Here is a 26,571-nt window from a genome sequence, read left to right on the forward strand (position 1 = left end):
ACTCCATCCATTTCTACTTCTGAAGTTGCATTAACAATACTTAACATTTTTAAAAAACAGACTATTTTATAATCTATTTCTAATTTTCTTATTTCTGATCTGCTAATTTTCCAAAGAATAGCTAGGTTTCTCTGTGAGTAATCAGCCTGACAAAGAATAGTGTTTTTGATCATTTGTCTATCTATTTCTTCTCCATGGATCAGCAACCCCTTTACCTCCCTCTCTGTTCAGAAATCTCTTCTGAACACTTAAGAGCTTTTGCAGTCTATTCTGCTCTCATCTCATTCTTCTAAATCCAAGTGCCCATAAAAAGTTTCTTTCAATTAAGAAACTCCTTTTTGTGTCTTGTTTCATTTAGTTTGAAGCTAAATATTAAGATGCCCACAAGCAGCAGGCTAGAAGCTAACCTTTGAACAAATGTAGCCTGGCCTTTGAGTAGAACATTGTTCTTAGTACAGAACATAAATTAGGATTTTGAGTGTATTCCTCTGGGACAGGTTAGGAGTCCTGAACTAGATGCCCCTCTTTTGCAGATGTGGTCACATGATATGAGGAAACTCTTAATTATCTAATCAGATTTTTCTCTCTTTTTTATCATTGAAGTAGTTGAATTGCTTTACTTTTATTTCATAATGAAATTTATTTTTAAAGATTGTTTTCCCCTGTGATTTTCTGTGTTCAGTTACTGTTGAACTGAGGCATACTGCTACTGATCGGTGGCCTTTATGGCCCAGTCTCTCTTGTTGAAGAACAAATCTGACTTTGCAGGCCTTAGCATGATTGGCGTTAAAGGCTTTGTCCAAGGAATTTGAACACAGCTGTTCTGCAGCTTTATAGCTGTTTATTGCTACACACATACTTAACATCTATAAGCAAGAACAAGATAGATGGACTCTACTCTCAATTAAGAACCTGATAAATACACTTCTGACATTTTGCCAGATAGGCCAGCTTTCAGAAAAGGGGATTGAGTTTTTTGTGTTTTTTTTTTTTAAATTGTTCACTATGGTTTTTCTGATTATCTCAGTTTCTTAATTTGTATTTCCCTGCCATCTACTTTCACAGTGGAATGAGATGTTAGAGAGAAAAAACTATTCATGACATTTCCTTTTTTTTTTTAAATTTTTGCAGTGCTGGAGATCAATCACATGGCCTTGCCCATGCTAGGGAAGTACTCTACCACTGAGCTACTCCAGCCCCATGACACTTCTTAAATACAGTAAAGACTGTATCCAAGAGTTGGCCATGGTGATAGATAGAGGGGCCAGTATAATGGGGTCTTGCACAAGATGAGAGCGAGATGGGGCTCATTTCTGACTTTTAACAAGGACAAGTGGGGTTTATGGCCAATTAGCAGGTCGCAAGTCAGTGGGTGGAAAATTACTAAAAGGAAACACTAGGGTTAAAGGAGCTCCTTGCCTTCAGAATTCTTGATGGAAGCAGGCCAGGAGATAAGATATCAAGGGTGGTAAGATACCAATTGTAGGGGTTTTTCTCTAAAGTGATTTATCAAGATTCTTACTCAAACTGGACTCTGTAAGGACAGAGGGAAACCCACAGTCTGATCTAGGCAGATGTCTCAGGACAGCTTTTGACTCCAGCTTGGTCCAAGAGGAATCTTCGTCAGAGCTTCAGAAGGACCTCATCAAGGTGGACTCTTAAGCCCCTGTGTGCAAACTATCCATGGACTTCCAGCATTAGAGATTTTTGTTTTTGTTTTTTTGGCAGTGCTGTAGATTAAACTTACCTCCCCCACACACCCCACCACCACCACTACCACTTGCTGCTAGGAAGGTACTCTACCACTTGAGTTATTCTGCCAGCCCAAGAGGCATTTTTAGTATGGGGTTCTTAACCTTGTCCACATGTGAAGAAAAATTTTAAAATTAGTCCAATTGTAGAGGTCTTGTGCAGACCTATTAAGTATTTGGGAGTGAGATCTCCCACATGGTATTATTTGAAAGCATCCCAGATGTTCACTGGAAGCACCTTGGGCACCACTGCTGTGAAGCTTGTTAAAAATGAGGATTCTCACCTGCTCCCCCCAGACCACTGAATCCAGGAGAACCATTCCATTCGTTTTAAAGAACAACCTAGTCAAAAAGCAAAACACTTTCAGCAAAGTAGCTGGATACAAAATCAACATATAAAAAGTCAGCAGCGTTTCTACACATCAATAACAAATATTCTGAGAAAGGGACTGGGGGTGTGGCTCTCTCAAGGCTAGTATCAAAAAAAAATCCCTAGTATCACAAAAAAAAGGAAAAACATGTTGAGAAAGAAATCAGTAAAACAATCACATTCACAATAGCCTCAAAAATAAAATATGTAGGAATATTTAAAGCTTATTTACATCAAAGAGAACCAAAAGCAACTCTACTGATTGCTGGCAGTTGGAAAGGAACAGAAATGGGAGGGCAAGAAATGAGGGAAATGTTTGACTTGTGGAACAAGAGTTCAGTAGAGAAGCTAAGGTTGACAGTTTTCATCATTTGTGGAAGTCTAAATGCCTGGGGTCCTAATGCTTCCTTCTGAATAGCTGATGACCCCCTTGCTGGATGAATCAGTGGAATAGGTGGGAAAATTAGAAAACAACTAGGGGAAGGAGACCTGGTCAGTATTCAAGAGACTGCTTGAAATTATTATTTTTTGTTTTGTTTTCCATTTTTTTGGTTCCTTATATTTTTTTATAGTTTATTAACTCATAATCCCAAATCCTTTCATACATAACCTTCAAATAGCTTTGTCTGTAGGTTTTAATTTTAAATGTTCATATTAATCAGTTTGTAAACTAACTTGCTGTCTCGCCTTCTGCTTCTGAAACTATTAGCTTAAATCCAAGCAAACCATTTCCAGTGATTGCCTTTATTTGGTAGCTTTCTGCTTGTATAGGTAAATGCTTGACCACAGCATGCACAGCCCCTCTGGTGGGGCTGGAATATATAATAGTCTTTGGACAAATTAAGGCTATCTGTCCTGGGCTTGGAATGTAGCTCACTGGTAGAGACTTTCCTAGTATGTTAGAGGCCCTGGGTTCTGTCTCCAGCACTGTAAAAGATAATAGTAATAAAAATAAATAAATAAAAACTTTAAATTGGTACCACTTAAAACTCAGATCCTTAATTTTTCAAAGGCACTGGCCTTTTTTCTTCCTTTTGTTTAGGTCCTCTCTTTCTGGCTGTGCATTAGCAACCATTCTTTTAAACTTTTGATTATATTGAATCAACAACGTTAAGCCTTGGTCTCTGCTGCTTGTTGCACATCCTGTGGCAATCTCAGGAAATCCTAATTTTTGGCATTGAAATGAATTAAAGGATTAAGGCACTACTAGGGAGGGAGTGATAAACCCTGCTTGTGGGAGGAATTTACTGTGCAGTGCTCAAGTGTTAGCAAAAGCTGCTGTCATTCTAATGTGGAGATAGAAGACCAAGGTGCTACTTTGGAAAGGTCTTCCAGGGCATGGAGAAGCAGATCTACTGCTTTGATGTTCATTAGCCCAAAAGTGGCCCAAACTGAGCTCTTTGAAGCTTGTTGCCAATCTAGCAAAATTGGGGTTTGTGTCTCTGAGATGGTAAGCCTGAGTCCCATTCCTTTGCTTCAGTGTTACAAGATTATGGAGCTATTGCTTCCCCCGAGCCTCTTATAAATATCCCTTTTATGAGAGTCTTCCAATGGGGCACTAAAATATCTTGGCTTGTAAGGAGCCTGTGGAAAACACTTTTATTTCCTTTTTCTTTGGTTCTCTTAAGAACCTAAGAAAGATTTTTTAATGAATTCATCTGGGCCTTAAGGGGTGGGGAATGTCTTATTAACAGCAGTCTCTGCTGTCTTTTAGTTAACATTTCTTTTGTTTTTGTATTGACTAAGATTTTTAGATAAGATTCTTCATTTTTCTTTCTCTGAGATAGTATGGAGAAAAAAGAACAGATAACTTCAAATACCAATATACTTTGGTTTTTAAAATAGCTTTGTTGATTTTTTTCTTCATTACATATTCTGTTCTCTTTCCTACCTACCTCCTTCTCCATTTGATGCTGTTAGATGTTTTTAGACGGCCAGACACGGTGGTGCATGCATGTAATTCCAGCACTGGGACCTCCCTCTCTCCCTCCCAGCATTTAGTTGTGCTTAAGAATAACAAAACAGGTGGGTGGTAAGGGAGGGGGTGGGGGCAGGGGGGAGAAATGACCCAAGCCTTGTATGCACATATGAATAACAAAAGAAAAAAAAAAGAATAACAAAACAGAAGGAAAGCACATTGTGAGAGTATAGTCAGCTATGAATTCCCCATACGTGGAGAAACTAGCACTTCCTGACCAAGTGTTAAATATATAAGCTCTCTTAAAATTGGGACTCTTAACTGTCATTGTAGCAAGTGAAGTATTGAGTATTGTTCCTGCATTTTATATACATGCCTCATGCTAACACCCCATATAATGCTGATGTGTTACCGTGATAATTCTTTTCTGGAGCATTTTTCTTTATAAAACAAAACAAAACATTCTATTATTATTCTTTGCTAATTTTTCTCAAATTTTTCAAGAGTGGTTTGCTAGTGAGAGGTGGGTCTAGCCAGTTGTCCTCTTAGGCTTTTGTTCTGGGAGTTACTCTATAACAACACCCATGCTTTTGGGCATTAGGCTGTTTCTCTATTCTGAAGCAGGTATTGGTATACTCAGACTAGCTTCTCTTTCCATCATGTACTTTATGTTCTCGCTCAGTTTTGTTTTTTTTTTCCTGTGGTACTGGGGTTTGAACTCAGCTCCTTCCTTACATACTTGCTAGGTAAGTGCTGTACCACACAAGCCACTCCACCAACCTCTGGCACAGTTTTGATACATATGCAATGACTAACAAATTTGTGCAAGTGATAGAACTATTTATAGAAATAAAGAATGGATTATGCTGTGTTCAAGTGCACACTTCTGAAGGTTTCTTCAAGGAAATAGTTGAGGCCGTAGCTAACAGTGATTAGTGAGAAAATAGAATTAAAGTCTAATACTGTTGCATAAGACATCATAAATGTCACTGCAGCCTAGGAGTATTGACCAATTCTTGTAAGAGTAGTAGATCTAAGAAACAGGCATTGCCAATGAAACACGAGCTTTGGACTCTAGGCCCAAACTCCTGAGATTCTATATGCCAAGTCTGGTCACCTGCTCCTCAATGCCAAATAAAGAGGCAGGGTGAAGGCAGAGAAAGGAGGTTTATTACATGGCTTGGGACATGCTGTGGGAAGAGGCAGAGTAAGCACTCAGCTCATCTTCAGCCATCTTCAGGGTACAGACATGAGCTATAGCTTTAAGTAGACAAAAGATCTAGGGGCAGGGAACAAAGGTGTGCATTGTTAAACAGTCCCAGTCACTGATGTGTGCTGGTTGACCATTATCTCTGTCCAAGGGTTCCCAGTAGGATTTCAGAGAAGATGTTACTGCTGTCATCACTTGAGGGGAGCAATCTGGTTCCCATGTGATGATTACTCCTCCAGGGTATAGCCCATCATTGTAGGCAATTGTCCTCATTTGGAGGGGTGGTCTGTCCTGCAAGCCTCCACTGTTCCTTATGGGAAGTTTCAGTCCCTTGTCATAAAGATGTTATCAGTTTTATTCTTTCTGGAATCCAAGGTGATTACAAAGTGACTACAAAAAGAATGTCTTAATGAAAAGACAGATACAAAATGGAGGCAGGGATGCCAGACTTCTCCTATTTTTAATGTGTGCCCAAGTAATGAGTCAGTGCTTTTCAGCAAAAGCAATTTGAATGCCTCTTACACCAACAGCATGTCAGGACTACAAAGGATCAGGAGAGGTAGTCACTTGTTTCTTTCTGAAAGTAATCTCCCTGGGGATTATGTTAGGACACATTTCCACATGAACCACACCCCTCCTAAATGAAGTCTGCATGAATATCCAGACCATCCAGTCCTTGTACATAGAATCTGCATTTCTAAGTTAAACTGGAATTGGAAAAAAAAAAAGTAGGCCATCAAGAGGCATTGCCAGGGAGGGGTTACTTTTCATAGATGAATATGCTGCTTTTGGTCAAATTGATTTGTTCTGTATACTTGAAACATTTTGTAAATATAATTTTTCAGTGCATTTATACTTGTATTTAATCTTGAATTTTGTATGTTATACATGTTTTTGGCCCTATGAAGAGATTATATGTATATGCCACCAAATATATATCAGTCATTTTCCCTCTCATGGAGCTGATATATTTGAACTTATGTCAAAATTAAACGTTGACAATAACATAAATCTGCTTTTTTTTTTGGCAGTACTGAGATTTGAACTCAGGGGCTCACACCTGCTAGGCTGATGCTCTACCACTTGAGCCACACTGCCAGCCTGATAAATGTGCTTTTTAAAAAATAAAATTATTTCAAATTCATATGGAGACCATTTCTTAATTATCTGCTCATCGCCATTCTTGCTGCATCTTCCCCTTTTCCCACATCCACAGTTACCTGGGAATATGTTGTTGAATTAATATTATTAGCAGATTTGAATTATTCCCATTATACTTTTATGTTTTTTAGCCTTTTTTTAGGGGATAGTATTCCTTTATTTAATATTTGATTTTCAAAGTATATTCAGAGGGACCTTCTTACTACCTCATCTATTGTTTTCTGAGTTTTATTAGCTCAAGCCACACTAAGGATTTCATTCATGAAGCTGAGGGTATTCTCCAGTGGTAGAATGTATGCTTTACCATGAGAGAAGTCCTGGCTTCAATCCCAGCATCAAAAAAAAAAAACCCAAAAGCCATTTATTCAGGAATCATACATTGACTGTTTGCCATATGCCAGCTATGAAAAATGACAGTAACAAAATGTTCTTAATGTAAAACATTGATTTTTTTTTCTTTTATTATTCATATGTGCATACAAGGCTTGGTTCATTTCTCCCCCCTGCCCCCACCCCCCTCCCTTACCACCCACTCTCCCCCTCCCTCCCCCCCCCCAATACCCAGCAGAAACTATTTTGCCCTTATTTCTAATTTTGTTGTAGAGAGATTATAAGCAATAATAGGAAGGAACAAGGGTTTTTACTGGTTGAGATAAGGATAGCTATACAGGGCATTGACTCACATTGAATTTGAAGCATAAGCAACAGTTTCATAGTACTAACGTGTAACGTTTTTCTTAATACTTCTTAGATCCTTCTGTATTTTGTCTTAGGTTATTAATTTTTCTTCTCTCCTTTTTGATATATGACTGAGCTTTAGAGTTAGAAAAAACTGTCCTCTGTTGACTTGCCTTTTCTCTTTTCTTCAGGATCTTTTACCTTTTGCCTTAGAAACCAAAAAATATATACCCACATATTCCTGGGGGTTTTCCCCCCAATTTGAAGTTAGAATAAGGCCATAAGATAATTTGTAGGCCTTATTACACTGGTAAAATAACAAAAATTGAAAGTAAAAATAATTATGTTAGCTGGGCGGATGCCTATAATCTCAGCCCTCAGGCTGAGGCAGGAAGATTGTGGAGCTCAAAGCTAGCTAGTGCTCAAAAATGGCTACATAAATGATCTTACACATATAAATGTAAAATAACAAAGATAATTTTTAAACATGCATTAGACATTTTATTAAGTGATTTCCACGCATTATCTCTCTCTCTCTCTTTTTTTTTTTTTTTTTGTGGTGGTACTGAGGGTGAACTCAGGGCCTTGCATCTGTTGGGCAGGTGCTGTACCACTTGAGGCACCCCCCCCAGCCTGTTTTTGCTTTGGTTATTTTTGAGATAGAGTCTCTTTAAATCAAGGTCAGCCTGACCTCTATCCTCCTGTTTATGCTTCCTGTGTAGCTAGAGTGATGGGCACATGCCACCCCACCCAACTTTTATTGATTGAGATAGGGTCTTGCAAACTTTTTGTCCAGGCTGACCTCGAATCACAATCCTCCCAGTCTCTACATCCAAGTAACTAGGATTACAGGCTTGAGGTACCACGTCTGACCACCTCATTTTCTTAAAACAACCTTATCTTCAACCCCCTTTTACATATGAGGAAACTAGGTTCAGAGAGTTTTAGTTGGTCACAGCCACATATACCAGCAAAAACCACACTGGGACTAATAAATGAAACTTCAGAAGACAGTGGAATTATTAGTGTTTCTATCTGTCTATCTCTCATCTGCTTTGATTATGTTCAAAGTATCTTTCTCATGACTTCAGCTTTTAAAATGACCTTACTGCAAGCATCTCTCTGTGCCTATTCCAGATACTTAGGTCCCATCTATGTTATGGTGATGGGTCATTTTCAGGAAAGGAATGCATGTGCTTACCATCCCAAATACTCCACTTACAAAGGTAGTTTGTCTCCCTGGATGATAATTAATGGATGAAGTGATGGTAGAGATGGTCTAAATTGAAGAATAAAGGAAACTGGTTAAAACTAGCTTTGGAAAGGTAGCATGGTTGAGGGTAAAATATGTGAAGTTTATTTATAAATTGTAAATCAGAGTGTCAGAAAATTAAATACGTGAATATATGTTAGTCAAGTTGGCTGTGTCCGTGTGTTACATGTTAAAATTAAGGGTGTGCCAAAGAATTAGAAAAAGGAGAACTAGAAATCACAAGGACATGCCTCCTGGTGTGTGTTCTTACACTGACTGTATAGGAAGAGGAGGGAAAGTAAACCTACCCCATATGCACCTCAGCCTAGGCCCTGCGCCTGGTCTATATTGTGAATGGGAAGAGATATGGGGTGGAAGGGGATAAGTCAGATAGTCCTTCAGATTGTCTTTGAGAGTTAAGGCTCAGTCAAAGGTCAGTGTGTAGTGTGAGGTAGAAGATATGAATGGTGTAATTTTAAGGGAAGAATATACAAGTGAGGGAAATAATAATGACCATTTGTTGTATGTTTTCCTATATACTGAGCACTGTTCTAAATGCTTTTCCTTGAATTACTTGAATTCCCAGAACAAGTATGAAACATTCTCCCTCTTACAAAATGGGGATGCAAAGAGATTAAAGAAACAGATTAAGTCACCTGTCCAAAAGTGGTAGCATCATGATTTGAACTCTTATGTCTATACAGAATGCTTTTTGTGTACTAGATGTTTACAAATATTCTAGTTTATTATTTGCCATAGTGTAATTGAATGTAGGTAATTCTGCTTTGTAATTTAAGTCAGTTTTAATACATAGAAGGGTTTTCATTTTCTCAGAATATTTCAAGTTGAATATATCTGCTGTGCATTCTTGCAGAAGGGACTAGGAAAATAAAAACAACACATTGTCCTTAAAGCAGTTTGTTTTGATGATACAAGACCACACATGAAAGGCATAAAACAGTAGTAGAAACTTATAAACAAGAGCAAATTAATGAAGAACAAAGTAGAGGTATGTTCTAAAACTTGCAAAAGAAAATTTTCACTAACTGTTATTATTATTTTACTTCTGTCCTTCTTTCACAGTGCTCTTTGGTTTCTTTAGTGTTTTTTGTTTGGTTGATTTGCATGTGGTAGGTAAGCGCTCTAACACTCACCTACAACCTCAGCCCTGGTGTTTTGGTTTTGAGGTAGTGTCTCCCTATAGAATCTACGTTGACCTCTAAATCACAATCTTCCTACTTCCTATCCTCAGTGCTGGGGTTGCAGGTGTAAACACCATACCTAGCTTCCTTTAGCGTTTTTGTTTGTGTGTTCGTTTGTTTGATTTTGGGGGTGCTGGGGTTTGAACTCAGGGCTTTGTGCTTGCTAGGCAGGCACTCTACTCCTTGAGCCACACTTCTACTCATTAAAGTTTTTAAAGATTAGAAATATATAAACATCAGTAGAAAATAACAAAAATATTTTAAAAATTGTATTTACTGACTTGCATGGTTTTCATCTAAGTTGCAGAAAATTGTCCATAAGAATTTTTATTAGTAGTCTTTCATTTTTACCACTGTGAGCAAATGTTGGAGAGAAACTTATAGCTCTAAAAGAGATTTGTTTTTATTCATTTGCTGGTTTGTTGTTTCACAATTTATCACTTGTCTTTTGTTTAAATAGAAAAAAGTAATTTTTTTTAAAATAAATTGTGTTAACCTTAACTGCCCCAAGTTTTGCCTAAATGTGGCCACCTTTTCATCATTCCAAATAATAGTTAATTTTTAGTATGTCAGTTTAAAGTTGGAAGCAATAGTCTTTCAAACTTCTGGACTCCGAAAATATTTGCTTTCCCCAATTTGAGTTTTTTAATCGCTAAAGTTGTAGCCTTTTCTGCTTGTTTCCTCAGCGTAGTGGCATCACTATTCATGAGGTTCCTATCATATTTTCTCTTTGTTCCCTGTATTTAATCGCCAGTGCCTATGTATTGTGCCTGCTTACTGTCTTTGAACTTGTCCACTTCTCTGTATCCCCACTGTTATTTACTTGACCTAGACTTCTGTCCACTTTCCCCTGGATTTAATTGCCAGTTATAATAGTAGAGGGCTCTGGGTTCTGTCAAGCAAAAAATGATCTGGGCCAAGTATGGTAACTCACATCTGTAATCCTAGCTACTTGAGAGGTTAAAATAGGAAGTCATGGTTCAAAGCCAGCCCAGGCAAATAGTTTGAGAGACCCTATCTCAAAAAAACCCATCACAAAAAAGGGCTGGTGGAGTGGCTCAAGTTGTAGGCCCTGAGTTCAAGCCCCAGTACCACCAAAAAATAAAAGGCCCTTTGCAGGGAGGACAGTTCAGATTCAAACCATAACACTGGTACCTTTCCTGAATGCTGTAGTCCATGTTGGTCTATTCCCTTCAATTCAGGATTCATTCATTTATTAAATATTTGTATAGTATATACTTTGAGCTCCAAAGGTTTGTAGCACTTGGTCTGCCTTTGAAATCTGGCCTCAATCCACTTTTTACCTTTTAGTATCATCCTGTTCTAAGCCACCATCTTCTCTCTTGTGATCTCTGATTCAACCTTTGAGTCTACTCTAAATATAACACTCACTGTGATCCTGATAGGAAATCTTATCAGTCTTTTTTTCTCTCCTTTTATTTTATCATTTTTATATTTACTTACCATATCAGTCTTCTGTTTAAGATTCTCCTAGGAGCTTCCCATACCACATAGCAAAGACCTGGACGCCTCAGTGATCTGGCCCTCTTCGGACCTCTGTCCCGTTCTGCTCCTTCACTGTCTCACTCCAACTACACTTACTTAGATCTTGGAGATGCCAGGTGTGCTTTTTGTTTCTGGACCTTGCAGTTAATAGAAATAGCACTTGACTAATTTAAGTCTTTTCTCATATCTTTTTTTTTTCTTTTTTTGCAGAACTGAGGTTTGAACTCAAGGCCTCAGATTTGCTAGGCAGGTCATCTTACCACTTGAGCCACTTCACCATCCCTTGATATAAGTGTTTTCTGAAACACCACTTCAGTTAGGTATTTCTCTTTATTTGTTGTCTATCTCCCATAGTGGAATTAAGCCCTCTACAGGCAGATTTGGTCTCCTTTTTTTGCTATAATATATTCAGAGCTTCTAACAGTGTCTGGCACATAGTGGGTACTAAGGATAAATGTGTCTAATGATGTTTGCTTCCCCGCCACACAAATATTCTCCACTTTCTGAGTAGGCTTCTTGGTGAGATTTTTGCCTTTGTATAACAGTGATACTACTTCTTTGTATTTGAGCACATATGTTCTCAAATAATTGAAAATTTTTATGGTTTAATTTTAGCTACAAGATTCCTGTTTATTTGTTTTAATAGTTTTATACCTTATGAGTCAGAGTTCCTCCGCTTGCTGGTGGCTCACGCCTCTTGTAATCTTAGCTACTCAGGAGGCAGAGATCATGGTTTAAAGCCAACCCCGGACAAATACTTCTTGAAACCCTATCTTGAAAAAAACCCATCAAAAGAGTATTAGTAATACCGCATAACATAAGATGTGAAGATAGAGGATATAAGGACATGAATTGAAAGCTGTTGAAAAATAGAAGATGGAAAGTAAAGGAGTAAGGGAGAATAATGGAAGGGGTTGAATGGACCAAATTAGAGTACACCCACAGTGGGCATACATTGAGACACCCCTTTGAACATCAACTTAAATATTAATAGCAAAAACCAGGACTGTAAAATAGGTACAGTGTGTGTGGGGGGAGGGTACTAATGAGAAGGGGAGGGTGAAGAAAGGAGATTAAGGTGACAGTATATGGTAGATGGACTTCATATACCTATATGAAACAGAACTAAGAAACCTCTTCAATTGCTTTAAGTGGGGTGGGGAGGACTTATGGGGGCAGAGACGATGGGGCAATGTAAATGTACAAAATAAGTCTAATCGGAATTGTCACTATGAATTCCCCCGTATAATGAATATATCCTAATAAAAAATTTATTTTAAAAAAATCACAAAAAAGTGCTGGTGGAGTGGCTCAAGGTGAAGACCCGAGTTCAAACCCCAGTACTGAAAATAAAAAAATAGTTCCCTGAGGCTCTAAAACTTGCAAGTTCAACTTTTTTGGTGTTTTTAAGTTTCTCTCAGAAATCTTGAAGCATATTTGCAACTGTATGTGTACAGTTTCTTTTAACTCTTATTTGGTGACCTTATTAATACAAACTTGTAATCTTTCTCAAAAATAAGCACTTTTTTGTTTTGTGGTGTTTTTTTTTTTTTCTTTTGAGACAGGGTCTTGCTATGTACCCCAGGCTGACCTCAAATTCTTGATCCTTCTGCTTCAGCCTCCCAAGTGCTGAGATTACAGGCATGTTCCTCCATACCTGAATTGAGCACTTTGTCTTTAATTGACATTACCAAGTTTGATGAATTATTTCATTATATGGAGTAAATAATATGAAGTGGAACAAATTTACATGTTCTGTTGAGTTTTGTAGGCATGCATAGTTATCTGTAAAAGAAAGAGATTACAGTTATAATGAGAATACAAAATTCAGTTGGCTTTCTGTGGGTACTAGAAAACTTCAGAGACTTGGAAGTAGTTTTTGTTACTTTTGGTATCAAATCTAAATGTTTACTTGCCTAATCCTCTTTCCCTTTCTTGGAAGAAGTAAAAGTTATTTTTGGAAATCTGATTTCCTGAATAAGCAGAGTCAAGAATTCCTTGCAGTTCTCACTATTGAAGGATATGCTGTACATGTAAAGAATGTCCTGTTTACCTAACGTTTACTTAAGTTCAGGAACATCCTAAGCCCTGGTACAAGTTCAGCCTTCCTCATATTGTCTCCCTGTGTGCACATCCCTGCTCAGCTTCACCCATTTTAAAATGGAAGCTAAGGCTGTAATTCAATAAAAGGTGTTATTTTTGAGAAATTATTACATTGTCGCTATTGCCATATTTGGTGTTTGAATTTCAGGTTCCAGTCATCCTAGAGAGCATATTTTTCCTACAAAACCTGTTTCAGGTGGCCTTTTGTTATACGCAGATACTATGCTCACCCAGAGTTGTTTTAATTTTTTGTAATGCCCAGTTGACCTTTTCAGTAAACATGAAACATTTGTTCACTGTACACGTGTCATTTTAACTTTTTCTTTGCTAGTTTTGTACCTCATTCCACTCTTACAATTTCAATTGTATTGTCCCATCACTCTCCTAAAAGGCATTCTAAAGCAGGTTTGTGTTAAGTTACTAATTCTTTATGCCAGCCTTCCATCAGCCTCTCCCTCTTGTCAGAGTATGCAGAAGAAAAACCTAATACTAGGATGTCATTATGGAATGAAAGTAGATGCACAGATAGAAAATAAATTTAATAGCCAGTATTGTCTGATCTGTGTATCATTCATAGGATTGTTCTAAAAGTGAAAGGGGAAAGAAAAGAAGGGCCAGCCCCTTTATGTTTTCATTTCCTGCCTCAGGACAAGGGCTTTAACTCTGAAGTACTATTTTTGTAATATTGCCCCTGTCTTACACACTCTTAGAAAACCCAGCACCAAAGTTTTTTTTCAGGTTTATCTTAAGCACAAAGACTAAATCTAAGCCCATATCTAGAATATTCAGTTGCTTCAGGTTTTTTGTTTTGTTTCTAGTAAAAAAGGTGATTATTAAGTAATAATTGACTATATTTAAGATTACAAATAGAGAGATCAGATTTAACCTCCATTCTAGGTGTTTCTGTTTTGTTTTTAACTTCAGGTGCTTTTCCAAATATTCCAATTCTTATTGCAGTATTGAGAATCTTAGGTGTAACATCCTATAAATAAGTATCTACCATCAAACTTCCCATCCAGATCACAGAGTAGAACATTTCCGTTCTCCCAGAAGTATCTCAGACTGTCTCTTCCCAGTCCATTGCTCCTTGCCAGAGATAACCACTATTTTTACTTCTGGTATTCTACTATATTAGTTTTCTCCATTCTTCTTCCCCCTCACCTCAGTGCTGGGGTCTCATGCATACTAAGGATGTGCTTTACCACTGATCTATACCTCTACCCCCTCCAACTATTTTTTGTTTATTGAGACAGGGTCTCACTATGTAGCTCAAGCTGACTTCAAGCTCATGATCCTCCTGCCTTAGCCTCCTAAATGCTGGCATTTCAGGTGTACACCACCACACCCAGTCTTCCTCCAACTACTTTTAAAACAAATTTCTTTTTTCTTTTTCCTTGACTTTAATTTAATTTAATTTTTTTATTGTTTTATTATTCATATGTGCATACAACGCTTGGGTCATTTCTACTCCCTGCCCCCACCCCCTTCTTTTGTCTTTCCTTTTTTTTCTTTTTTTTTTTTTCCTTTGGTGGTACTAGGGTTTGAACTCAGAGTCTTGTGCTTGCTAGGCAGGTACTCTTCCAGTCGAACCACATCCCTAGATCCCCCGCCATTTTCTGCTGTCATTATTTTTTTTATAAGGTTTTTTGTTTTTTCCTTGGGGCCAGCCTTGAACCGTCATATTCCTGTGTTTCTTACATAGTTGGGATTACAGGTGCACCACCTCACCTGGCTTGTTGGTTAAGATAGAATGGAATGGGATGGACTGGGATCTCACCAACTTTTTGTCAAGAACTGGCCTTGAACCTCTGTCCTCCCATTTTCCACCTCCTTAGTAGCTGGGATTAGGCATGTGTGCCACTGCATCCAACTCTAGAACAAATTTCTACTAGGGGAAATTAAAGGTAGAAATAGAGAAAAGAAGTATTACTTACTTTTACTCCAAATAATCAACCATATATTTATCTATTTCTTTCTTTTGTCCTACCTTTCCAACACAACATTTTGAGAATGAATATTTAGTAAATTCCACCCCAGGAAAAAAGTCTCCATCACTGTGGACTAGACAGTGGTTTTTCTGTTTTGATACCAAAAAGAACAAACAACCAAGGAAAAAATAGCTAAATTGGATAGATAAATGTAAAGCTTTTGTACTTCAAAGGACACCCAATTAAGAAAGTGAAGAGAATGGGAGGAGATTTTGCAGATCACGTATCTGATAAATGTGTAGTTCTCGGGATATGTAAAGAGCTTATATAATTCAATAAAAGGTCAAATAATCCAGTTTAAAAATGGACAATGGATTTGGGTAGACATTTCTCCAAAGAAGATATACAGTTGGTAAATGATTTGGATAGACATTTCTCCAAAGAAGATACACAGTTGGTAAATAAGCATAGGAGAGAAGAATTGAACCTATTAATCATTAGGGAAGTGCAACTCAAAACCATAAGATACTCTCAGCCCTAGTGCCAACTTCCTAAACACCTCTGCACAATGAGAGCCAAGTGGAGAAAGAAGTGAATGCACAGACTGAAGTGCAAAAGAAGAAAGATGAGGCAGAGGTCCAAGTAAACAGCTTGTGCAACCACAGAGGCCAGAAGAGCAGGAATAAGGAATGCCGGAGGCCGGGAGGGGACGCTGGTACAAGTTGTTGGACTGCATGCTTCTGTCTAGAATTTGTCTCAGTGGATCTGGAGCTTCCATGGCCATCCGATCACCAAGACCAGCTCTGAGAGCCTATTACCCTCCTTGCTCATAACCAAATTGTCCTGTTGGTCCTTTGCCCTGGACCTGTGGCATTCTGGACTAGTTCTGTTCTCAGTTGTGGCCGAATGTGATGCGTGTACCATAAACCATCTCTTCTGTGTCAGCTAAAGAAGAAGAAGAAAAAAAAAAAAACATAAGATATTGGGCTGGAGGAATAGCTCAAGTGACAAGAGTACCTGTCTAGCAAGTGGGAGGCCCTCAATTCAAACCCTAGTACCACCCCCAAAAAAACAAGATACTAACAGTTACTTGGATGGTTACTAAAGCACAGTTACTAGCATGGTTAACATAAAAAAGATAGACAATAACAAGATGGTGAGGATGAGAGAAATTGGAACCCTCCTGTATTGTTGTAGGAATTAAAACTGGTATAGCCATTTGAAAAAAACAGTTTCTAGGTTGTCAAAAAGTACATCCATTCCTAAGTTATATACTCAGCAGAATTATAAACATATGTCCAAACAACAACTTGTACATGAATGTTCATAGCAGCATAGCCTTACTGTGCATCACCCTAAATGTGCATCAGCTAATGAGTGAATAAATAAAGTGGAATGTCTATATACCTAATATTTCACCACAAGAAAAGAATGAATTCCTGATGAATGCTACAATGTAATGGACCTTAAAAACATTATGCTAAGTGAAAGATGGCAGACACAAAAGATAATATTATATGATTCTTTTTATTTGAAATGTCCAGAATAGGCAAATTGTAGGTACAGCAAGGCAAAGGTATTGGCAAGAGGGGAATGAGAGTGACTAGTAATGCATAGAGTTTCTTTCAGTGAAGATGAATTAGGTAGTAGTGATGGTTACATAACCAAGTATATTAAAAACTTGCTGAATGCAGTGACTCGTGCTTATAATCCTGACTATTCAGGAGGCAGAGATCTGGAGGACTGTGGTTTGAGACAAGCCTAGGAAAATAGTTTGTGAAACCCTAACTCAGAAATAACTAAAACATGGCTTATAGAATGGCTCGTGTTAGAGCACCTGCCTAGCAAGCATGAGGTCCAATTCCAAGCCATAGTACCACTAAAAACAAGCAAAAACAGTACTGCCAAAAAAATGTCCCTAACTTCATAAGGATGAATTTTATGGAGTGTAGATTATGTCAACAAAAATTTGAGTAATGGGGAAATAAAAGTTATTATCTGAGTTATAATTTGTAACAAAATAATGTAACCAAAATAAAATTCCAGAAAGAAATGTAGAAAACTGCCAGCACCTCCTGAAGAGATGCTCCAGGGCTGGAGTTTAAATCAGTGATAAGGGTACCTAGCATGTATAAGGTCCTGGGTTTAAGCCCCAGCACCCAAAAAAGTTTTTAAAAAAGAGAGGCTTTACCTAGTCATAAAGTATTGCCTTTTAGATATACCATTAGTCAATTAGCTCATATTTTTTCTTGGATTTTCTCACATGTAGTTAGGTATTCTAAGTATCAGACTGCCCCACATTTATGTCTTCTTCTAGAGCAAATATGATCATTGAATCTAAAGAGGTAAAAATATATCCTGGTCTTACAGCTAATGAGTGGCAGTAAGTCTCCAATTCAGGTTTAAGGTTAAAGAGAAAAGAAACCCATGGTGCATATGAGAAAACAACCTTTAGGGCGAATAGCAGTTGTCAACCAACCGTGGACAGTACCATCTTTCTAAGAAGCATATGGAAAAGTCTAGGGTGAGTTGTTTGTCACAGGATTGATTGTGAGGAGGTGCTATTGGCATTTATTGCATATGAGCCAGCGATTCTAAATGTTCTGCAGGACACTGGACAGTTTTAACAACCAGAAGTTGTTCTCCCCTAAATGCTAGTAGCAGCCTTATTGAGAAACACTGGACATGGTTTATCTGAAACTTTATAGGGTGCTCCTGTAGAAGATGGGATATGGCAAATATTTTAGAGTACAAGTTGGAATGGAGAATGCAAGACAAAAAGAAAGTCTGGTGATGCTGCCTCTTTCCCAGCAACACTGAACAAATGGAGTAGATAGAGTCAGAGAATGGAGACATGGTGTAGTGGCATTTGTGTGATGTGGTAGAGGTAGTGTGAGCTAACATTCCTTTTCATCAGTCCTATTCAATACCAGAGCTGGAGTAGATCAGTGAGTCATGATTAAGAGTCCAGTCTTTGAAACCAGAAAAATGGGGATTTGGTCCCCCCACTCTAAATTACTTAAATTCTGTGGGCATCAGGTTAGTTTTTAGCTATAAAATAACTCTTAAAATTGCCTTGCTTCTAAAAGAGAGAGGTGGAAAAGGTTGTTAAGTGTATTATTCCTCTCAGAAATTATTGGTATGTGCTGGATATGTGGTGCACATCTGTAATCCCACCACTGGGTTGGGGGTGGTGCTGAGGCAAGAGGATCAGGAGTTAAAGGTCAGCTCAGGCTGACCTTTATTTAAAAAAAAAAAATAGTGATATGGTATATGAAAGATGCTGTAGTTTAAGTGTCCAGCACAAAAAGAATGTGAAATTTTCTTAGCCCAATTTACTTGTCTCTTCTGAAAGTGTCCTCTTGATTGCATCTGAGATTTTATACTACACAGATTATTTACTATTTCTAGAACTGATATAATAGCAACAGTTCAGTTACACCTGATTCCTCCAAGATACTTCCAGGCAAGAAGAAACTGAGGTGTTGTCCTAAGATTGGAGTTAGCTGTAGTGCCACAAATGCTAGAGAGTGCTAAATTAATTTCAATATTCTTCCCTTCGTTTATGGTAAACTTTATAGCAGCATCTTCTCAGGAGGTAGACAGGTTAGTAGCTGACATGGTAGGAGTTAGAGATGTAAAGCAAAATATAATCTCTCTCTTATCAGAAGTTGCTTTGCTGGAAAAAAAGAAAGGGAACAAACATTTATTGTGTTTATGCTTACTTCTTTTGCCTTAAAGGGAATTGGTACTAAGAGTTTCCATAATCCCTGTGGTAATAGCCTTTGAAAACCTAATTTGCATGTGCTTTGACTTACCTGTTGTTTTACTTGTCTTTAAGAATTAAGCTCTGTTTACATTTCCATGGATACACATTCTTAACATAGGTGGAGGAAATTTTGAGAATATCTAAATTTATTTCTTCTGTCAGTGGAGAATATACTTGGTCATGTTCTGATTTAAAATGTTCTTGCAAAGGCATTAAAAAAAATGCTTCTGGCACGAATCACTGAGTTCAAACCCCAGACACATACACACACACACATACAGAACTGAAGAGGAAAACCACAGCAATAAAATGTATTGCTTTTCTCTGTGCAGTATAATCCAACCAAAGTAACATATTAGAAAAAGCAGACTTCCAAATAGCAAAAATTGGAACTTCAGGACAGATAATTAAGCAGTTAAATTCAGTTCTTAAGCATAAAATATTAAGTATAAGATATATAAAATATTTACGATATAATGTTTTCAATAGTATAATTTAGAGCAAGATGACAAGTAGTGTTTTTCTCTGTTTTACATGCCCCTTTAATTTAATGCTAAAAACTAACTGAAACCATCCTTGGAGTTACCTGTTCTATTTGAGGGACCCTCAACTAAGAAAATCCTTCTTTTTTTTTTTCTTCTCTGAGGTTACAACCTTTAAGAAGAAAATGTGGGTAGGGATGTTCATCAACTTTAGATTCTTCCAGCCCACTATAATTAGTTGGAAAGTGTAAGTCTGAGGAATAGCAATTGTTTTATTTTTCCCAGAAGGGAGATTATACCAGCATACACTCAGAGAAATCTCAGACCATTAGGAACTGTGCAATGTAGTATAATGTGAGTTAGGGTATCAACTCTGCCTGAGCATCCTTTGTATTTGAGCCCCTCCTTCCAATCTTGCTTTGTTTGGTGGTGGGATTGGAGTTTGAACGCAGTGCTTCAAGCTTGTGAAGCAGGTGTTCTTCCGCTGGAGCCACACCTTGAGCCCTAGCCCTTTATTTTGAAAGATTACAGCTAATACCAGAAATCTTCTTTTTTGAAGCTGTAGAGTCAAACACATTGTATTGGTTATAAGTTATATAATAACTAATTTGAAAATCATATTGCTTTTTGAGCAGGTGATGACACGCTATATTCTTCAAAGCATAACTGTATAATTAGACCAGTGCTGCCTTTATGACCCTGGCTTTGTGCTGTTGTCTTACCCAGTCTTGAGACTTCAGAAAACGTGTAGCTATCTGTAATGAGTAATAATCCTTGTCTGGTGGGCTTATGAAGTTTATGTGAATAATAATACAGTAGTTCCTTCCAACATAAAGATTGCATAGCTGAGAATCCTGAGAAATCTGTATTAAGACTTGATTTAAAAAATACTCCTTTTTAAAATGGTGAAAATTAAGTTGATATAACTTCAAAATCTATTTGACTTCTGTGCAGCTGGAGGTGTAGGTCAGTAGAGGGTTTGTTTAGCATATATGGGGCTCTGGGTTCAATCCCCAGGACTGTATGTATGTATGTATGTATGCATGCATGTATGTTGAATAAAGTTTTTAGAGTTCTATAAGTCTCATTCTATTTTGGAAAAGTGATTTAAGATTATCAACATCTAGTGGTTACTAGGAGGTAGATAATTGTGATATTCCTTCCATCTCAACCCTCTATTCTTTTTAGGCTTTCTAAGTGTTTAAAAGAATGAAATCTAACTCACTGATGCTTCATATTTGTTATTTCCATCATGAGCACAAAATTTATTGCAAAGAAATTGAGGACTAAAAGTGGCCTAAATAAGTTCTACTAAATTCTCTAAGGAATTAAATGCACACATTTAGTTTTTTCTCTCTCTTCCATGCCAAGCTGTAGATATTTTATAGTTAAAGGTTCTAAAAATAGCTTTATTCTAACAAACCGTACTGAAGAAATTCAGAAGTACAGCCACAAATGAGATTCATTTGTAAAATTCAGGAGAATCGGTACAGATTTTTTTCTCCAAATTGTATTTATGTTTTTTATTACCCTTAATAGTAAAGATTTGTTTTTGAAAAGTAGGAAGAATTTGAACTTCTTATGTTACCATATGTGTTCTTTCTTTGAGACAAGGATAAAAACCTTTTAAGAGTTAGTAATTATTTTAGCAATAATGAACTTTCTTCTCCACTTCAGTCTGTGATAGACCAGATATTGCTCAAATTCTGCAGTAAGAAAATCCCTTAAAACTGAGCCAGCAGATTAGACTTAAATAGTAATTGGCTTACTTGAAATAACTGGTATTTCACATGGTATTTAATTTAAAATGGGTAACTGTGCTGTCTATGTTAAATGTTAACATTCAGTGTCAATTCAAGAATAAGAGAGAACAACATGTGTGCATGCTGGAGCTTACTGATGTGGCTACATTTATTTGATTACTTTATTTTCCTGTTAGTTTCTTTGAAATTATTGGATCAAGTCATAAGAAATGGCCTGTTAAAGGGCAAAATAGTGACAGTTTGTTGGCTTAACCTCATAGATTTGAAGGATAAATCAGACCACTTTATTTCTGATCTGTCAAAAACTAGTTGACTTGCTTCTCCAGCATTGGTCTTCACTTTTCCACTCAGCCTTTATTCCTCTACTCATCAGTGATGATAACAGTTTTGCTGTTCAAAATAAATAGTTTAGAACACCTACTTTTTACTTATCTCACAATCTCCTTAGGCATCTTTACCCATTTATTCATCACTACCCCTGCATTTGCCGGCAAGTGCTGGGTACAAAATAAAGCATGAGTATTGTTACCCAATAAATGGTTACACTTTAAATTTTGAAAAATAGATAATTTCTTTGTGTGGTATGGGGAACAAAAAAACGCTGGTCTGGTGTCAGAAGAACTTGATCTGCCTCCTGCTGAATAAAAGATCTTGAAGAAAGTAATTTGACATCTCTGGGCCTGTTTCTTTTTATGTAAAGTATAAATAGTACATTCTTTGCCATCAATGTAAAGCAGTTAGGAATAAATGAAAATGAGGTGCTAATTAGTAACTGTAGTAATTCTTCTCTTATGTAGATGTAACTGGAATGTTTAAATATATATGTAGGAGACAGTTCCTTTTTATGTGAACTTTATAGCTGCCAAAATGAAGATTGATAATCTCAACTCTTAGGTCCATCAAAACATAAATGAATAAACAAAATTGTGGTATATCCTCACCCTAGAATACTATTCAGCAACAGTAAGGATATATGAGTTGGAGATTTTTAAGTACCTGTCCTCAGTATTTTCACGTGTATATGAATATTATTTTTCATGTATGTTCTTCTGGAACTCTTATTAGAGACTAGATGATGGTGAATGGATTGAAAAAGTTAAGATCTAGACTTAACTTTTTTGCTAGATAATTTTTCTTGATTTCTTTGAAATGGAAAAAAATTCTTAACTGAGACTAGTTGATTTGTGATAATTAGGCTTATAGGCTTATAATAAGAAAAAGGTAGCAGATACAGTAAACAGCTAATATATACTAATATGCAAGTATGTCGATGTTTTAAACCAGCTTTAATGGCATATTATTTATATACATAATAAATTCATCAATTTTAACTATATGATTCCATGAGTTTTGACAAATATATACAGTCTTATATCCATGCCATAATCAAGGTAGAGAATATTTTCATCATCTTCAAACGTCTCCCTATGTCCATTTGCTGTGAATCTCCTTCCCACTCCCTGGCACCTACTGATCTGCTTTCTGTCACTACAATTATGTCTTTTTTAGGATTTCATATTGATTCATACAGAATATTATTTTTTGTGTGTCTGGTTTATTTCATTTTGTATACTTTTGGATTCATCAGCATTGTTTTATATATCGATTATTACTCCTTTCTATATATTTCTTTTCTTTCCTCATCATGTTTCCTCTACCTTTTTTGTTGTTGTTTGAGGCAGGATCTTGCTATGTAGCCCCAGTTGGCCTGGGATTTGCTATGTAGTCCAGGCTGGCCTTGAACTCACAATCCTCCTGCCTTAGCCTTCCTCGTACTAGGATTACCATACTCAGCACCTCTACCTTTTTGAACATACAGTGTATAATTATAATAGTATTTTTATATCCTTTTCTGTTAGCAACCTGCCATTTCTGGTCTGTTGCTATTGATTGACTTTTCCCCTGGTTATAAGGTCATATTTTCCTGTTTCTTTGAATGCCTGAAATTTTCTCGTGCATTGTAAATTTTACATTGTTGGAATGCTGTGTTTTGTTATATTTCTATAGGTAATTTTGAACTTTGTTCTTGGAATCAATTGTATCCTTTTGAGACTTGCTTTGAGATTTGTTAGGGTAGGTCAAGCCCAATTTTTACTGTAGGGTTAATTTAGTTAGGCTAGTAAGGTGATGCTCTTCTGGGGACTCTCTTGGGTGCATTATAAGGTGTCCCCCTTTTGGTGGATGAAAACACAAACTATTCTGAACTCTGCATGAGTGCCAGAAATTGCCCTGCTTACTGTTGGATCTTTCCCCAGCCCTCTGCAGATGCCCAGCATGCACTCTTTGCACCTCCCTCTTCTGTACACTGACTGCCCAACAAAGTCTAACTACTTGCCCCCACCCCAGCTCTGATCTCAACTTCCCTTAAACAAGACTGAGTCTCCCTTCCCTAAGCAGCAGTCTGGAACCTGTCTCTAGGTAGCATGGAGTAACCTGGAGGCTCACCCTTAGTTTTCATTCTCCCAGGCATCATGTCCTATATTGCTTGGGGCCCATTGTCAGAAAATCATTGTGCTGTATACTCTGCCCAGCTTTATATTGTTCACAGCAGAAAGGCATATCTGGTCTGGTACTCCATCATAGCTGGAAATGAGAGTCTTTTCTCAAAGTAGAGTAAGCATGGTATTGATACTTCTTGGGAGGAATTAAGGTATCAGCTTCAATTCTCAACACACTTAAATGTAAAACATTTTAATTAAGTCTGCTCTTATTCTTTGTAAGATATTTGGCATAACTTAAGTGATGTTCCTTAAACTATGTACAATATAATTACAATACAATTAAAAAGTATTAATTTGGGATTATTTGTGGCCAATGTACAGTGTAACTTCTCACGAATGATGAATATGCTAGTGTTCTGATTCTAAGGATGTTTGTTAGTCATCTGTATCTGATTAATTTGTTAAATGTATTCTGCTTGGATTTTAAAAATAGGAATTTGCTGACTTTCTAATATACATAAGAAAATTACTTGTATTCGTTGCTGAGAAAACCACAAAACAGTGCTTAGTGCTTTGCAAGCTAATCTTTTGAATTTACCTCCTTGCTCTGCATAACAGAGCAATTGTTTTAGGCATCTGTATATAGATTGACCTAACCTACTGTCAACACTTGGCCAGATATTTAGGCCAGTTAGCAAACAGAGAATCATAAATTTTAATGTTTTTATTCATTTATTCACATGTGCGTACATTGTTTGGGTCATTTCTCCCCCCATCTCCCACCCTCTGTCCCCCAATCCCCCTCACTTATCTCTAATTTTGTTGAAGAGAAGACATAAGCAGTAATAAGAAAGACAAAGCGTTTTTGCTAGTTGAGTTAAGGATAGCTATACAAAGATATTCCTAGCATTGCTTTCATGTACAAATGTGTTACAACCCAAGTTGTTCTTTACACTGGTTCCTGATCCCCTTCTCATGTTGACCTCTGTCACTTTAGGGTTTCTGTATCAGTTCCTCTGGAGTGGGGACATCAAATGTGTTCATGTTTTGGGTTTTCTATCTATCCCCATACCTCCCGTATGTGCTCTCCTCTTGTCATGTGACCCAAGTCCAACAGCATTGCTGTAAATTTTAATGTTTTAGGGAAAATGAACAAAATAGGATTAAATTGGCAAGGCACTAATGGCTCAGACCTGTCTACTCAAAAGGCAAAGATCAAGAGGATCGATATTCGAAGCCAGCCACAGCAAATAGTTCACAAGACCCTATCTCAAAAATACCCAACACAAAAAAGGGCTGGCAGAGTGACTCAAGTACTAGAGCATCTGCCTAGCAAGCATGAGGCCCTGACTTCAAACCCCAGTACCACCCAAAAAAAGGATTGAAATATGGTTTCACATTGTTCCATATTGCAAGATGTGTTAACGTGTTAACTTGTTATTCTTTCATTAAACAAACATTTGAGTTTAATGCACAAATAGGCTATTGCTGTCTGGTAAGCGTTTAAAGGCAATAGTAATAAAAAAATTAAACTCTTAAAAGGGGATTTTTGAGATCAAAATGACTCTACCTCTTGGCTTCCATGTAAAATTATTTGCAGCATAGTTATGGGGATGAGTTTAAAGCTTGGATACCTAGATTGTATTCTCAGCTGTACCCCTTCCTATTGTGTGGCTGTAAGCAAGTCACCACCTTTGTGAGATTAGCGTAATTACTGTGAACTCCACTTAAGTTAGGCCATACATCTTGTAAAGAATAAGAGCAGGCTTAAAGTGTTTTATATTTAAATTTGTTGAGAACTGATGAGCCCATACCTTAATTTCTCCCAAGAAATATCAATACATGCTTACTCTACTTTTAGAAGAGACTCCCGCTTCCAGCTATGATGAAGTACTAGACCAGATTTACCTTCCTGCTATAAATAATATAAAGGTGGGTGGAGAATATAACACAATGATTTTCTAACCTAAAAAATGAAGATAACCTACCTACTGTGAATGGTTTGTGGAATGCTAAATGGGGTGGTATGGCTGAAATTCTTTGGGAATATTATCGTGCCATCCATGGAAACGAGAGTCATTAAACTTTTATATTTTTTATGTTAGTATAAAATTTGCTATTAGACTGGGAGTGTAGCTTAGTGGTAGAGCACTTGCTTAGTATACATGAGGTTCTGGGTTAGATTCCCAGCACCCAAAACACTAACAACAACAAAAAAACCTGCTATCAGAATAAAAAGTAAGACATTTATTTTTATTTATATTTCATTCAGTTTACTATGCAAAAATATTTTTGTTGGAATGGAAGAAACAAAATGTAGGCCTGATGAGAGAGATTAGAGATAGAGGAGATTGCTGTCCTTTTTTTCCCCCACTGCATGTTTCTTAGTATTATTTTGTTCTCTTTCTCCACAATTTTCTAGGCAAAGAGTGTGTGCAGCAGTTAGCTGAAAACACCCGGTATTTTAGGAGACGCCTGAAGGAAATGGGCTTTATCATCTATGGAAATGAAGACTCTCCAGTGGTGCCTTTGATGCTCTACATGCCAGCCAAAATCGGGTAGGTTTTGTTACAGCTCACAAACTTTTGCTCTCTCATCAGACTCAAGCATCTATGGTATGAGACTGTGGGTTACATATTTCCTTGGGAAAAATTGTCCTACCCTCATTGTGTTGACCTTTATTTGCTAGATATGCCATAGTTGACATAGTGGATTCCATATTGCAAGATGTGTTAACTTGTTATTCTTTCATTAAACAAATATTTGAGTTCCAGGTGCTTGAGATAGTTCAGTGAACAAAACACAAATATCTCTCTTTGTGGAGCTTACATTCTAGGGGGGCAAGAGTCAGATAAACATAAGTAACTTATGTAGTATGCTAGAAGCTGTGGGAAAAAAACAAAACAGACTATATAGGGATTGCGAGTGTCTGGTGGGTGGGCAGATAACAGTATGAAATAGTGCATCAGGGAAAGCCTCAGTGGGAAGGGAGGATGAAGTCTGAGCAGAGATAGGAAGGAGCTGAGAGTCAGCCATT

General features: G+C 37.2%; 1 protein-coding gene and 1 pseudogene across 3 annotated transcripts in view; both read left to right on the plus strand.

The window, feature by feature from the left end:
- Sptlc2 (serine palmitoyltransferase long chain base subunit 2) overlaps positions 1-26,571 on the plus strand; it is a 116,472-nt gene that overhangs the window by 77,304 nt on the left and 12,597 nt on the right. For 2 of the 3 annotated variants that reach the window (XM_074067454.1, XM_020162208.2), the window contains exon 10: positions 25,957-26,092. In XM_074067454.1, coding sequence (XP_073923555.1) covers positions 25,957-26,092 — 136 coding nt within the window. Of the gene's footprint in view, positions 1-25,395; positions 25,515-25,956; positions 26,093-26,571 lie in introns of those variants that run through there. The other variant, XM_074067455.1, reaches the window with a different exon arrangement.
- Positions 8,589-8,708, plus strand: LOC141422283 (small nucleolar RNA SNORA51; annotated as a pseudogene).

Source organism: Castor canadensis, chromosome 3 (genome assembly GCF_047511655.1).
Source record: "Castor canadensis chromosome 3, mCasCan1.hap1v2, whole genome shotgun sequence".
NCBI lineage: Eukaryota > Metazoa > Chordata > Mammalia > Rodentia > Castoridae > Castor > Castor canadensis.